This window comes from Leptodactylus fuscus, chromosome 7, assembly GCF_031893055.1.
Source record: "Leptodactylus fuscus isolate aLepFus1 chromosome 7, aLepFus1.hap2, whole genome shotgun sequence".
Classification (NCBI taxonomy): Eukaryota; Metazoa; Chordata; class Amphibia; order Anura; family Leptodactylidae; genus Leptodactylus; species Leptodactylus fuscus.
Genome location: NC_134271.1, coordinates 136089873 through 136106050, shown reverse-complemented (window position 1 = coordinate 136106050; position 16178 = coordinate 136089873). Strand labels below are relative to the sequence as shown.

General features: G+C 42.1%; 1 protein-coding gene across 19 annotated transcripts in view; it reads left to right on the top strand.

Moving 5' to 3' along the window:
- The window catches only part of GPHN (gephyrin), a 245520-nt gene that overhangs the window by 63375 nt on the left and 165967 nt on the right, over positions 1–16178 (top strand). For all 19 annotated transcript variants that reach the window (XM_075283130.1, XM_075283143.1, XM_075283142.1 and 16 more), the window contains exon 2: positions 10494–10572. In XM_075283130.1, coding sequence (XP_075139231.1) covers positions 10494–10572 — 79 coding nt within the window. The remainder of the gene's footprint in view (positions 1–10493; positions 10573–16178) is intronic.

The following is a 16178-nucleotide window of genomic DNA, read 5'->3' as shown; positions in this document are numbered from 1 at the left end:
TGAGATCACTGATGAGGCCACCAGCGGTGACATGTGCACACCAAACTTCATGACATCAACACTGGTGGTCCAATCACAAGACTCAGCAGTAACAACGTATGATATCACCTGGAGAGTTCCAGACGCTGCGAAGAGGCCTAAAAGTAGTAACCGGAAGGTGAGCATGAATGTTTTTTTTTATTTTTGTCACCTCGCTTGGGCCTTCCTTATGTTTGCGTTTTTGCCAATATAGGTTGCTTACAATTACAGCACAATCAGTAAGTATATGTAAGGTAATAGTATCATGGCTTAGGTGCTGACCTTTGGGATCATTAAATGGGTTTCGATAATTTTCTATTCTTTCTTTTTATTTTATCAGATTTGTGGGGGAACTAATAGCTGTCCTGTGCACTGATCAGTATCAGGTCTCTATACTATACAATGCTTGTAGTCTGAGGCAGATATTGTAGCTCTGGAGTAAGGATAGCCCAAAAGAAAAAAAAAAAATATGGGCATTCCCTTTAAATATTAAATATCAAAATATTAAATATAGAAAAAAATTATATAAATATATACTGAACATAAAAGTATAAATTTTGCTGGCAAATTATATACAGCTCAATTTTTTGGTGATCTAACACATTTTAGCCTGAAATCAGTAAATTTTTAGCATTTCCACTTTCATAGCATTTTACATGTAATTTCAATTTAGCTTTACAAGACCTTGAGCACGGAAAAGTTTCTGCTCAAATTTTTTTTTATTACTTTTTGTTTTTGAGAGATGAATTCTAAGGTTTATGGCATTAGCAAAGGGGAGGGGGGGGGCACGCGAGTGTTTTTTTTTTGTTTTTTACTTTTTTTTTTTGGGGGGGGGGGTTTAAAATGATTTATATGCTGCAGCCAATGTTGACTGCAGCATATAAGGGGTTAAATGGCAAGTCGATGGTACTCCCTCCTCTGGAGTTATCTGAAGTAACTTGGATTTTCTCCTCTCCCTTCACTGTCAGATTCATGTGTTCTCCTACACACTGGACAAAGTGAAGCGGCGAGAATATACTAGATCTAGGTGGGCTACAGATATCAGCAAAGATATGTGGGTAGCTAAATTATCACCAAAAGGTAAAGATCCAGGTTTACAAATCCCATAGAGAAAATCCTGCAAATAGAACCTATATAAAACCTAACTTTTGATAAATCTTTGTCTAAAAGATGACGGTGCTGTGAGAAAGGTGACTGCACAGTGTACAGGATACAGAAAGCATCCCACTATGGTGGAGAATGCAGGCACGGCGGCAAATAAGCCAGATGTAAACCCTGCCCACCATGGAAGCCTCATCTGATAGGAGGCTTTGCAGTCTCACTAAAATGGAAAGCATTTTACTCAAACCCCAAGTAGGGTTCTTGGTCGTGACTCAGATGACAACTGTCTAGATGAAGTAGCTCCTTTCTTTAGTGGAAAAAAAGACTAGAATCCTGTCGGCAGAAGACGGAAACCTGAAAGCGGAGGCCGGGGTTCAGATGTGAACCCGGCCTAAACTGTGCAAATCAAAGCAGCCTCATTCTTCACATTAAAATGAAGACATTAAGTTTTTTAAGATTTAAGAAATAGGATCTGTGTTCTCAGGATTTTTGTTTTTTGTTACAGTCCTATGAAAAAGTTTGGGCACCCCTATTAATCTTAATCATTTTTAGTTCTAAATATTTTGGTGTTTGCAACAGCCATTTCAGTTTGATATATCTAATAACTGATGGACACAGTAATATTTCAGGATTGAAATGAGGTTTATTGTACTAACAGAAAATGCGCAATATGCATTAAACCAAAATTTGACCGGTGCAAAAGTATGGGCACCCTTATCATTTTATTGATTTGAATACTCCTAACTACTTTTTACTGACTTACTGAAGCACAAAATTGGTTTTGTAACCTCAGTGAGCTTTGAACTTCATAGCCAGGTGTATCCAATCATAAGAAAAGGTATTTAAGGTGGCCAATTGCAAATTGTTCTACTATTTGAATCTCCTCTGAAGAGTGGCATCATGGGCTACTCAAAACAACTCTCAAATGATCTGAAAACAAAGATTGTTCAACATAGTTGTTCAGGGGAAGGATACAAAAAGCTGTCTCAGAGATTTAACCTGTCAGTTTCCACTGTGAGGAACATAGTAAGGAAATGGAAGACCACAGGGACAGTTCTTGTTAAGCCCAGAAGTGGCAGGCCAAGAAAAATATCAGAAAGGCAGAGAAGAAGAATGGTGAGAACAGTCAAGGACAATCCACAGACCACCTCCAAAGAGCTGCAGCATCATCTTGCTGCAGATGGTGTCACTGTGCATCGGTCAACTATACAGCGCACTTTGCACAAATAGAAGCTGTATGGGAGAGTGATGAGAAAGAAGCCGTTTCTGCACGTACGCCACAAATAGAGTTGCCTGAGGTATGAAAAAGCACATTTGGACAAGGCAGCTTCATTTTGGAAACAAAAATTGAGTTGTTTGGTTATAAAAAAAGGCGTTATGCATGGCGTCCAAAAAGAAACAGCATTCCAAGAAAAACACATGCTACCCACTGTAAAATTTGGTGGAGGTTCCATCATGCTTTGGGGCTGTGTGGCCAATGCCGGCATCGGGAATCTTGTTAAAGTTGAGGGTCGCATGGATTTCACTCAGTATCAGCAGATTCTTGAGAATAATGTTCAAGAATCAGTGACGAAGTTGAAGTTACGCCGGGGATGGATATTTCAGCAAGACAATGATCCAAAACACCGCTCCAAATCCTCAGGCATTCATGCAGAGGAACAATTACAATGTTCTGGAATGGCCATCCCAGTCCCCAGACCTGACTATCATTAAACATCTGTGGGATGATTTGAAGCGGGCTGTCCATGCTCGGCGACCATCTAACTTAACTGAACTTGAATTGTTTGTCCAAAATACCTTTATCCAGGATCCAAGAACTGATTAAAAGCTACAGGAAGCGACTAGAGGCTGTTATCTTTGCAAAAGGAGGATCTACTAAATATTAATGTCACTTTTCTGTTGAGATGCCCATACTTTTGCACCGGTCAAATTTTGGTTTAATACATATTGCGCATTTTCTGTTAGTACAATAAACCTCATTTCAATCCTGAAATATTACTGTGTCCATCAGTTATTAGATATATCAAACTGAAATGGCTGTTGCAAATACCAAAATATTTAGAACTAAAAATGATTAAGATTAATAGGGGTGCCCAAACTTTTTCATAGGACTGTATATGTAGTTAAGTTCGATTTTTTAAATGTGACTGAAAAAGAAAAAAATTTGAATAAAGTTAATAGAAAATGTAATATCTAATAACAATTCATTAGAAATCCCCCCCCCCCATCGTTAATATCACTCGTTATCTTTGGCACCTATGTAGGTTTTACGTAAAATATGTTCCCTACTGAATTTCTGTCCTGAATAGTGCTCCCCGACTCAAAAAGTTTGGGAAACTCTGCTTTAACCTAACTGATTTGAGCGGGGTACCTGGATCCAGCTGCTGAGGGTGTTTTAATCTGGAGGAACCTTAGTAGAAGAACACTTAAGATCTCTGGTTCTCTAGTGAACAATATGATTTGGAATGGTGGAAACTTAACCTTGACCAGAAACCTCATCTAGTCATCTAGTACCCTGACCTGTCGAGAGCCAGGAACCCTAAACAGCCCTCTATGGGTATCTGATTTGGCTATTATGTCTAGGCCTAATTTTCAAGGTTCTTCTGTGGTCTGAACTTTGACGTACAGGATCTCTACTTTAACTTCTTCTGGAGAACGTCTAGTTTGCACGCATTTTTCCTCTGGAGTGGTCCTTTTAAGACTCCCTACATCAGCTTGATCTCCTTAATGAAAGCCCAGGGTCCTTCTTATTCGCAGTCATAGGTCTTGGTGGTGTTTCTATAGTATGTAGAGATAACACCGATGGTCAGTGCTTTACTTATGATGTGTTTTTATTGTTATAACTCTTTATATAATGATGCGTAGTGAAATATCTGAGTCATTTATGGCGATGTAGTATAGCGGTAAGCTGGTGGAACATTATTTTGGATGATTAAAATAGTTCTCGATCTTGAAATACTGGATCATTAATTGCTTGAGTTAATTAGTTTTACACGTCCAGGATTATTAGTATAACGTGGGTGTGTGATTAATGTGGATTATTCAAGTATCAGCCAACATATTAAAGATGGTCTACCACAAGACTCATTGTAATGGTGGTGAGTAATGGTGGGCCTAGATATTTCTTCTGTGAAACATGGATTTTGGTGCCTCTAGACTCTAAGGCTTCGTGCCCATGACCAAGGAGGGTTCTGATGCTCCGTTCTGAGGATTGTAGAGCATGACCTATCCAGAGCTGTGAAAACGGAGTGCCTTCTGGTAAAAATCTGGGCTTGGTCATGTGTATTTGGGATCTGCAATCAGCTACCTCTTCTGAATTTTCATATGTATGCCACTTTGCTTGTTTGGCGCAAGTCACTGCCAGATACCTATGCCCAAGATCTGAAGGATAATGCAGTTGAAATCCAACATGCCCGATCATCATCTTCCCAAGCATGTTGGGATGTCCCTATGCACATTAGTTGACCACTTGGCCCCTATCTAATATGTATGGGCCACCTCAAGGATGTGAACAACTCAACTGTCTGGCAAGGATAGAGGAAGAAGGGTTGTACTGATAACCATGATACGTTATTGGATCCATACGGTGCTGGGACGGTACCTCCATTGTTGACGTAGTCGCTATAGACTTCTATAAAGATGCCATATGTACATGGTCATGAAGAACCAGCACTGCTTCTGCTATACCTTGACAATTCAGCATTTTTTCTAAGGACCCAGATGTCTTTCCTGATGAACAGGATGAGATGATCAGTTGTCGAAAAAACTAATTTTATTAGTCACAACACCCAACAGAGTAACCCAAAAGTTTTTGGTGTTTTTTCCCAAAGATGGTTATCTTGCGCAATCATCTTGGGTTTTCTCAAAGAATACATCTCTATTAACCTTTACCCTTAACCTCTTGTCTGCTACCCACAGTCTTGGTTTTCACCAAGTCGTCATATCCATCTTTCTCATCACTGCCATCACCCGTTGTATATATGTCTTATAAGTCCAAGTTTACGACCTTTTATAGCTGCGATTTGGCTGTAAGGCTTAGGGTATGTGTGACTTTCCCGCGCGGCTAGCCGCAACGGGATGCCTATGCAGTGCATCGGCATCCCGCTCATGGTTAGGCCGGAATTGGCCTAATCAGGATTGTGTCTCAAGCCACGGACGCTGCGGTTGACTCGGCCACGGTATCCATGGGAAGATAAGGCATGTTGCTTCTTTTCCCACTGGCTGAAAAAAATCGGAACAAAGAAAAAAGTGAGGGACTCCCATTGAAATGAATGGGAGGCCTTTTTGCAGGCGGATTCTGCGTCAAAATCTTCCTGCAAAAAACCTTTGTGAACTTACCTTAAGAGCTACACGGCAAACGCGTTTCACAGACTAGTCTGTTGCTTGACTTTTTTAGATCTGTGATTTGCCTGAATAAAAAACTTGACATATCACATCTCTTTTATTGACGTCAATGGTAAAATAAAAAAAGTTGCCCAAGACCTCCAACTAAACTCCAACAAGATTGTATTTTCTGCATCTGTCACGTTGCAATGTGACACCGTAGAGATGTAATTTTTTGTTCCGTGACTTTTTGCTGCTGTGTACCTCTAACCTTAGGCCATATAGACGTCATAAAAATGGCTCCTCCAATCGGGGCCACATTGGATTGCTGTCGATTTGGTGAAGGGCATTTTAATATTTTTCAAAATTCTGTCTAATTTTTTTATTTTTTATTACGTTTTCTGAGCATAAAGTCCTTGCCTTTGTTAGACGGAGGCCCACGAGTACAGTAAGGCCGTCATATTATTTTTTTTCCTCCCCCCCGTCTTTAAGTGGAGCTCTCATTTCCGTGTAATTTGGCCTGGCTTCCATTAGAAATCCTGCTGATTACTTGCATTTTTTACCTCTTCTAATTATAGCACCGCAAAGCAATACTTGTTTAGGTGGCATTACAGGGGTTTTGTTTTTGCCCATATCTAGACAGGAGCGGAAATTTCTGTTATAGTCAGCTTGATTAATTGCCAGGATCGCGTGGCGCGGCTCGCGGTTTATATTTTTATATGGAGCGATAGTTAATCTAGCTTTCAGGATTTATTTATGTGTCATAATTCAGCTGTAACTGTATGTCGCCATCCTTCTCGCTTAATAAAAACCTTTAGGTCTGAAAAAAAAAGGAACTGTAAATTACAATACTAATATTAATAATATTACTTCTGATTTACACCGCGCCATGTGTGCACGTGTCAGACTGAAGGTTTTTCCTTGAATAATTACAATTAAGGATTTTTTACATTTTTTTTTTTTAGATTTCCAAATTTTCAATAGTTTCGGACTCTCAAGAGTCCCCCAATGGGCTACAAACGGGCCAAAATGGCAGAGAATATTGTGCCTATCCACTTGTGTACATTGGTGATTCTGTCATCACAAGCTGTGTGCGATACATCACACCACTGCCATTGTGAATGCCAAATTGTAAGGCTTTCTACTGTACTTTTAACTAGTTTGGAGCCACTAGGGTTGTCTTTTGAGGTTTAATAACCCCATTTCAAAGGAGTGTGTCACCAGATCCCAGATCCACAGATAGATTGGTTAGGGTCACGTGACTCAAATAATGCGTTCCGCTTTTGAATGGCTGCCCCCGTTGCTGAGTATTAGTATTTTTGTTTGGCGCAACAAAGGTGTGACCACTTACCTCTGTGGAGCAATCACAACTTGTTACTCCTAAGAGCTCATTTTTATATAGCCAAAAACAGACTTATCTCGCCAACGGAGGCAACGATTTACAAGGGAAAGACTCAGGTGACCCTAGCGTGTCTATGACATATATGCTTGGGTCTGGTGACAGACTCCCTTTAAAGCCATTGTTAGACACTAGAGATGAGCAAGTAGTATTCGATCGAATACCTCGCCGATGCATTTAACCCCTTGGTGTTCGGCCGCTTACACGCATACCTATGGCAGCGAGGTATTCGATCGAATACTACTCGCTCATCTCTATTAGACACCCTTTTAGGGCAGACTTATCTGGTAATATAGGGTCTCTGGTTTGGAAAACATCACTACTAGGTGATAAAACCAAAACCAGGCCAGTTTTACTTCCAGCACAATTCTATATTAAGAATTGGAAAATTGGAAACACAGAACATGCAGGTTGTGAGAAATTCCCAAAATAGTTAAAGAAACCTTCTAGGTTGCCCCTTACTAAGATGATTTCCCCTCTGTTCATGTGCGGCATTTACACAGTCCAGTCCCATTAATGTGAAATCCTGTCGAAATCCAGAATAACCACCTTTGGCAGAGCGGACCGCTGCAAGACGTGCAGGAAGAGAGGGGATGTTGTGATGATGTCACTGGGATGTTGAGCCATGCCGACTCCAGTGCCGTGGCCAGCTGCTCTAGGTTACGCAGTTGGGCATCCATGGCGCAAACAACCCAATCGAGGTGGTCCCACAGATTCTTGATTGGGTTCAAGTCCGGGGAATTTACTGGCTAAGGGAGTACGGTAAACTCATCCTGGTGCTCCTCGAACCACGCACGTACACTGCGAGCTTTTTGACACGTCACATTGTCCTTCTGGTAGATGCCATCATCCTGAGGGAAGACAATTCACATGTAGGGGTGAACATGGTCCGCAAGGATAGATGCATACCTGTGTTGCTCCATCGTGCCTTCCACAATGATGAGTGCACCCAGATGGCTGATGACACGCGCCTTCTGCAATTGGTTATTTAACATTGACATCAAAAGTAGGCGGTGGTCACATTAATATGACTGGACTGTGTATATGATAACCGTTCTTTTTCAAAGCCAACCTGAGGAGCCAAAGCAGCAGCTGTAACCAATGAGAACACAGGGGGCGTGTCCCAGACTACCTTGGACTTCCTGTAAACAATGTAGCTAAACTGTAGTCACAGATTAGAGATTTACGCTAATGGAGATGCCCTAAATCTTTGTCAAGGGAGCTAGATCTGAGGAGAATAAATAGCAGGTAACCATCCCCTATATATACTGATTTCTATGTTATATTTGAGCTATTATCTGGACTGTCACTTTAAGCTTCTATAATACAATGGGACACTTCTTATAATGGTGGTAATTCACAGAATGTAAACCAAGTCATCTGTGTTAGGCTAGTAAGGAATACGAGGACATAGCCTCTCTGAAACCCAACAGATTATTAGGCTTATAGGGTGTTTTTTAAAAAGTTTCTCCCTTTTTTATATAGATTAATTTTACATATAAAGCATAAACTTATTTTCAGTGGAGAAAATGGGGTTTATAGGGGGCTTCCTGGGATTTAAAGGGGTTACTCCATTAACGGCATAGGATAAGGGGATAAATGTGACATCGCACGGGGTCCGACTGCCAGGTTCCCCAGCGATTAGGGGAATGGGGCACTCTGGTGAAATGCCTGAGACGTCACATTGATTTGTCACTTGTCAAGTTAATGGGGCTGAGTTGCAATACAAAGCACAATGTATAGGGACGGTACTTGGTGAGCAGTGAAGAGGCCGCAGCACTCATCCAAAGAGTTCAGTCTCTTCATACAACTGGGAAACCAATGTTCGGAGATATTGATGACCTTTCCCAAGCATAAGTCATCCGTAGCCTAGTCTTGTAATACCCCTTTAAATAGGTATGTCACGTAGAGAGATGCTCACCTGGTATTTCTGGACAACTCCTATTTATTTATAGCTGCCACAGGGCAAATGTAGCATTACATGATGGCCATCAACTTGACATTGGCCGATGAGGTGCTCCCAATTGGCATATGACGACCTCATTGTGAGACTGCCACTTTCGAGTCAAAATCCGATGAAACCCTATATAAATACGACTTCGATTGGTGGAAGTCTCTCCCGCTGGGATTTATGTTGTCTTTATATGAGTAGCGTGGGGGGATTATAGGTAGTACCGGGCCAGCGAGTATACAAACCCGCCTCCAGAATGCCAACGTTTTTGGTCCCAAGTGTGCCGGAATATCAGAATTTTTCTCTGTTTCATGTCAGGTTAGAAAATATATTGCAGCATGAGAAAATTCAGCATGCCAACATTAGAAGGTTGTTTCCCTGCAGAAATTAAGACCTTAACCTTTCTGGAAAAAGAAATCAATACCATCAAGTAGACATTTGGATGCCAAGAACAAGAGAAAATCCAGATGCAAAAGGTTGTTTTGGATGTGTGTCCAGAGCACGGGAACAAATGTATCCCCCTTAATTGAAAAGTACGGTTGTTAGTGAGGACGCTTCCAGTGATGGGTTAAATGTAATAAAGTCCCCGCTGTGTATGTCGGAGCAGAAAACAATGAATCATCCGTCCGGTCCTTTCAGAATTCTACCTGGAACCAATGGGGAAATTACTTGTTTTCGTAACACGTGATGCAACCAGAGACATTTTATCCTTTAGCAGCCTGGCTTTGAAGATGGGAAGGGTTGAATTTTTTAGCCATAAAGGAATTGTCCAGAATTTCAAAAACATTAACTTCTTCTTTTAGTTCCACCTCTGTCCATAGTGTGTAAAACGACTTGGTTATGGCGCTCAAGGGTTTTGGGGCTGTACTTCCGTGACCCCTTTTCGTTGAAAGAATGGCCAGTGCACGGGCTCACACAGATGACAACCATGTGCCCCATGCACCAGCCATACCATCAGTCACGACCGGCGGCCCACACGTGGTGTGTGCAATGGGCCTTAAGAAGGCCCCAACTGGTGCAGGGAATGGGAGATTTATGAAGACACTCTGGCCCCTACATAAATCTGTCAGACGTCCCTGTGCTGGAATGGAGATCTACTCCTGTTATATCAAATTTGTTGGGCCGAGACATCTCTGCACCGCTCTGTCCACATTCACATGTGGCGGGTGAGGCACGTATTGGGGCTTGTGGCCGACCTTTGGCGCAAGAAAAGGTCTTATGCTTAACGTAACTTCAATGTCATCCCTCTACGCCAGAAGACTGGTGTAAAGGGAACAAGGAATTCCCGTTAATGTCTCAGTAAGTCAAAAGTGGTGGCAATGAACCAAATTTGGCAACTATAGGGCTGATTTATCATGGCCTGTGTGCCAAAAAATTAGTGTACAAGCAATGGAAAAAGATCACTGGATAACAAAAAGTTCTACCATTTTTGCATTTTCAGTTCCTTAGGTGTGAGTGCCAAGGTGTGAGGGCTGTAGTCAGAGCTCTACAAAATCATGGGGCTCTAGATACATATTCATCTGTTTCTATTGACTCATGTGGCTTCTTCCATGTGTCCATCAATGCCTCACCATCAGTGATTGACCCATCACGACACATAATGTCAATTTTATCATTTTAGCTGATGAACTGAGTATATGCTACAAGGCGACCCCAAGCTGAGGGACCATATTGATCTCATTTTCTATGTTTTATTGGCAGTGAGCGACAGTTGTTTCAGGAACCTCGCGGAAGATCGGAGTGGCATAAACCTTAAGGATTTAGTCCAAGATCCGTCATTGTAAGTACTAAAGTTGACTACAATGGTACCTTTTTGACATCTTTGCATTGTACTTCATAGTTTTAGTATGGCAGCAGAGTGTCGGAAATATTGTAGGAGTTTTCAATTAGACTTCTTAAAGCTAGAAAGAAAACCCTGGTTTGCCATACTATACTCCTTAAAGGAAGTCTATCACCTCCCCCTAGTATATTCAACCTCCTTCTCCGTGTAACAGAGCATATTACACTGATAACCATCATACCTTTGTTATATATGTCGTTTAAATTGTAGATTTTGGGGAAAACAGCTTTGAAGTGATATGCAAATTAGTTGGTGCATTGGGGACGGGCCTTCCGCTCTTTGGAGCACTGCTCTTGCTGCTTGGGTAGCATTAACGATGTCATAGCAGTGGGAGAGTCAACTCTCCCTGTATGGGGGGGGGGGGTGACACAGGCAGGAAATGGTAGGGGTCTGAACATCAAAAACAGAGCTCCAGAGAACTGAAGTTCTGCCCCCAGTGCACCAATTGCTTCACTAACTTCAAAGTGGATAAAGTCACCCAATGAGTAGACTATTTGTAGAAATCAAAGGTTAAGTAGTATGAAGAAAGCCCGGCATCATGACCCAATGTTGCATTCAATCTGAGATTAGATAAGAAAACAAACTTCTTATTGGGGCACCTATGGTGTTTTCCTTTGCACTCGTATCTATACATTCCCCCTATAGAAGTTATAATGCACATGTAGGGTAAGAAGACAAAGTTAATTGGTGTAACAGAGCATTCTGGTCAAGAAGGTGGTTCAGAACATCAAGACCAGGAAGTCCATCAGCAAAGGACGGAGATAAAACATGGACCTATTCGAAGTGGGTGCCCAATAACATAAACCCATACAGTACCACAGTCTAAAAGGAGTCCTGTATGGAAGAACTGCCAACACCATGAAATCAGTGGGGCAGTCCAGCTCGTAGACATTTGGTCATCCCTAGAGAGCAATCTCACAATCATAAGATCTGGATCAATTCCTGTCCCCATTTCACTTTCCTTAGTAACATAGATGATGTCTGGTGGGATTGCAATGTAACTCCTAAATCGAGATTTCTAAACCGATACATGGTAAGGGCTCAGGACACTCCAGAAAACATATCGGAGGGTTTAAGAGGTCCTATCGAGAAGCAATATGGAAGGAAGAGATGATACCTTTATAGAAGCAAATTTAGGAACAGTAAGTTACTGACACTAGGTTTACACTAGCGTTCGGCATTTCGTTCCTCAACTCCACTTGAGGACCCGAACAATGGAAACCTTATCCTCTAAAAAAGGGGTTACTCGTGGAAGCCCATGAACCCCATAGACTTTAATTGTAGAACTGTCCTCTCCACATTTTACGGAAACCCCCAACAGAGACCGAGCGCTAGTGTAATCAAGCCCGAGGTAACTTGGTCAGAGGCAGGACAATTTTTGTTGTTCTCCAATATGTCTAACCCCCTCCAAAACAAAATGAATAATAACTTCATGGAGTTAGTGGGATGGAATAAGACTGGTCAAGTCGCCAAACCTGGTCTGCAAGTCTGTACTCGTCCTCATAAAAAAAAAGAGTGTATCCCCCCCCCCGCCCCCTTCCCTATTCATTCAACAATGTGACCGCTGGAGACCCCATCCGGAATGATAAATGGATCATAGGCAATCGGTGGTAACTGTATAACATTGAAAATAAGGGAATCTAATGATATGTTGAAAAGAAGCAGATGGTTCTTCGGCTGGTAATCCTTCGCAAATCTGTGAGATATTTGATTCATTTCAAAGTAAACTTGGCTTTTCTGGCTCTTCAATTGAGTTTAGGGAAATTGCAGCTTACCATAAAGAGCTTAGCATGCACAGCTAGAGAACTGTTTTAGGAAATTCGGAGATGCTCTTTTCATTCTGGACTTCTAAACAGAGTTCGAGATACGGTAAGCTCTGGAAATGCTTACTGTTCTATTACAGACTCAATTTCATTATACCGAGAGGGGTTCTTCGGGGTTAGAAACAAAGTTTTTGTGTTTTTTGGGGATGAGACTAATGTTCCCGACATTTTGGCCACACCATTGTTGACAATGGTGTGGCCAAAAAAAGATCTAAGTCTAGACAGCTCTTTATTATTAAAGTCCCCATTTCGAAGAGTTTTTAACGTTACTCTAGTGTTTGGGTTTCCGACCTTTGAGTCCTCGTTGGAACACGAAAGACAGAAACCCTGGCCATTTGGACTAAAAAGGGTTCCGCCGGGACTTTTCTCTCTGCCAACTATAAGCAGATTCTATGGCGAGGAGACTACAACACTAGTGGGAATCCAAACTTACATGGCTTTAAACCATCTGATTAGTGGGGGACCTCACACCATTCAGCCGATTCGGCCGCCTCCAAACACTGGAGGGTACTGCCATGGATGGGGCCGGATGCAGCTCCACTCCTATTCAAACTACATCACCATCTGCTCTATAGTGAGTACTGCAGCTCCCCTTCTATTATCTGAATAGGTCTTCTTTGTCCCCAACCATGGTAGCAGTTTCCAGTACCCGGAGACAGCCAAATCAGCTGATCGGTGCTGGCTCTGGGTGTTGGATCTCCACCGATCATATACTAATGGCCTATTCCCTGAATAGGTTGTCAGTATAAAAAAATTGTGTTCAGTTCACTGCCAAAATCCACCTTAAGAGAGGCAGAGATGAGATCATTTTTTGGCTTCAAGGAGAGATCAAGTTACAGCTACTTGCCATAGAACTCTATGGAGAGGGAAGGAGGAGTAATTGGCTCCGTAGAGACTGCTGCTTCTAGTTTTCTTTCTAAATCCAAGTATCGGATTCACAGTAACCCTACTTAGTATTACTTTGCTCCTTAATGGCCTCCATGAAGCACTTTTTGGGTTCGTGGCAGATAGGGAAGGGTCAAGGGGCAAGATTCTGCCGGATACAAGTCATATATTCATCCGAAATAGTGTTTTTCCGGTACACAAAGGACGGCTTATTTGGAAAAGTCAGTTGAACCGATAGGTATGCCTGAAAGGGGGTTAAACCACTGTATGCCTCTATTCACACTGGCATTTTTGGTCTTCTGTATGTCTATGCCTGGGTGTGTTTGACATCAAGAATAACACTGTTTGCATTGTTGTTCATGTCGTAAAAAATACCAGAACCCTAATGGAGTCCTGACTGACCTCATTACAGTCAGGAGCATAGCTCTGTTCTAAAAGGAAGCCATAACAGTAGTGTGAACAGAGCCTTACTTGGTGATATTAAGGTCTCTACGGAGCCAATTACTCCTCCTTCCCTCTCCATAGAGTCCTGTTCCTTGTTATCCATAAACTAAGACCTAAAAATAAAATTATTTTCCCCATATAGCCTGCCCTATTCTTTGATCTAATCCATGCCCCAACTTTACGTAAGTTTTACAAAATTTTCTTGTGCTACCAGAATTTTTCTGGCTACTTATATGCATCTCCTATTGGGTCTTCTGATATCCATCATCGACTGGGAAAGAAGGTAAAGCTGAGGCCCCACATTGTTGAAGATTTTGTTGGGCATTTTTGAGCCATAGCCAAGAATGTCTACAAAAGGAATGGGAACATATAGGAAGCTCTTAGACTTCTACCTTCTGGTCAATCCACTCCTGGCTGGCGCTTCAGCCTTAAAGGGGTTTACTGGGACTAGGATACTGATTAGGATTTTTAGGACTGACCATGGGTATTAGATAGGGTTGAGCGATCGGGATCGGAAAAGATCGGATTCCGATCGTTGATCGAGTAAATTTCACGATCGAGATTGGAATTCCGACCCGATCTTTTCCAGTGGGATCAAGATCGGAGGTTATCTCAAGATCGGCTCAACCCTAAAAGTGACTTTTCCCATAGAAAAGCATTGACTAGGGTTGAAGATCGGGATCGGAAAAGATCGGATTCCGATCGGCGATCGAGCAAATTTCACGATCGAGATCGGCTGGAAAATGATCTGAAATCGGATTTTAAAATCGATCTTGAAATCTCAAGATTGGCTCAACCCTAGTATTAGATTAATATTGACACCCTACTGTATGAAGAGCTTGCCGGTGGGCTTTACTTCCTCTTGTGAGGTCAACGATATCACGTCCACTGGTCATATGGCCTTGGTGCAGCTCTGTAATATAGAACATAGTAAGTAACGAAGAGGCCACACCACTTGTCTATGTGTGTATATGCCTTCAGTCAGCTCATTGGTGGGAGTTCCGGGTCTCGGCGCCTTCGTAGTCTGATCCCTCTACTAAAGACGGGTGATTAATATCGTCGTCCCGAAAAATCCCATTAACCTTTTAGTGTATTTTTCTCATTTTATTTTTAGCCGTAGTATTGCATTAAATATGTCTTCGAAACCATAGCTCAACTGGAGCATCTGGGCAGCGTGTAGCACACGGGCAGGTTAGTAAGAGGCTCTTCACTATGGTTTCCATACCAAGCATCTTGCAGTTTGTCTCTGTCACTGGTTAATGCTGCGGGGCTTGAACTCAATGCTTATTGCAGGCTGTTCATTTCTGTACTAAACTATTTCAGGGATGATAGAAAGATGCTAGAACCGGTGTAACGTGCAGCTTAGTTAAAGAATCCCTCCGATGTAATGTAGGACATGAGTTTACGCTGACATCTGGGTTGCCTTAGGACCATCAACGACCCCTTGCTTTAGTTGGTAGATTTATCTGTTAATATAATATTAGAATATACATATATATTTATTTACCTTCTCTGGTTCCGCATGCGATAGACGACGATACAACTAAATACAACCAAACGTTCCCATGTTTCTCTGAAGACCATTGGTGGGGACCAGTTGGCAGTCCTCGGGATGGATGAAGGGCTCATAGGTTAACCTTGTGGACTGGGCCATTGCTTAGTAGGCACGCCATACTTACACATCTTAGCAATGGCTAAAGGTCACTTTACATGGGATGAATCATGGATTTTTCCATCATAATAATCCTTGCAGAAGGGAGTTCTTTGTAGACCAGTGACGAGCCTTTGGCTCTCGGCACAGCTGTCAACATTTTTCATTTTTCCCCCCGAAATGAGGTTTTTATGAGTATAAAACAAAAACAGGCATAAATTAAAGGGCAAATAAAAAAATTCACACATTCAAGATCCAAAAAGAAAAAAAAAATACACGCCCACATTTGAGGCACCGTGGCTAGTGGCTAGTGAGAGGTTGCAGGAGGTAGTAGAATATGAGGCATTGTGTACGGGGACAAAGCCACAAATGTAACGACATGAACCACTACAGAACCAAGTGCCTGTCTAAGGGAAAGGGTTGAGGCCAACTGTAAGGAAAGGGGTAAACAAGGAGGGAAACAGAAAGAAGGGGGAGCCAAAAGGAAGAGAAGAACTGGAGAAGGAGGGAATGGGATGGGGCGGGTGGAAGGGAGACTGAAAGGAAAAAAAAGGAAAGTATTGAGGGAAATAGAGTGAAGGCCAATGGGAGAGTGTCTCACACGATGGGTCACTCGTAGAGATGAGCAAACACTGTTCGGATCAGCCGTTCCGAACAGCACGCTCCCGTAGAAATGAATGGAAGCACCTGGCGACCGGCTGCCGGCAAAGTGTACGTGTCAGGTGCTTCCATTCATTTCTATG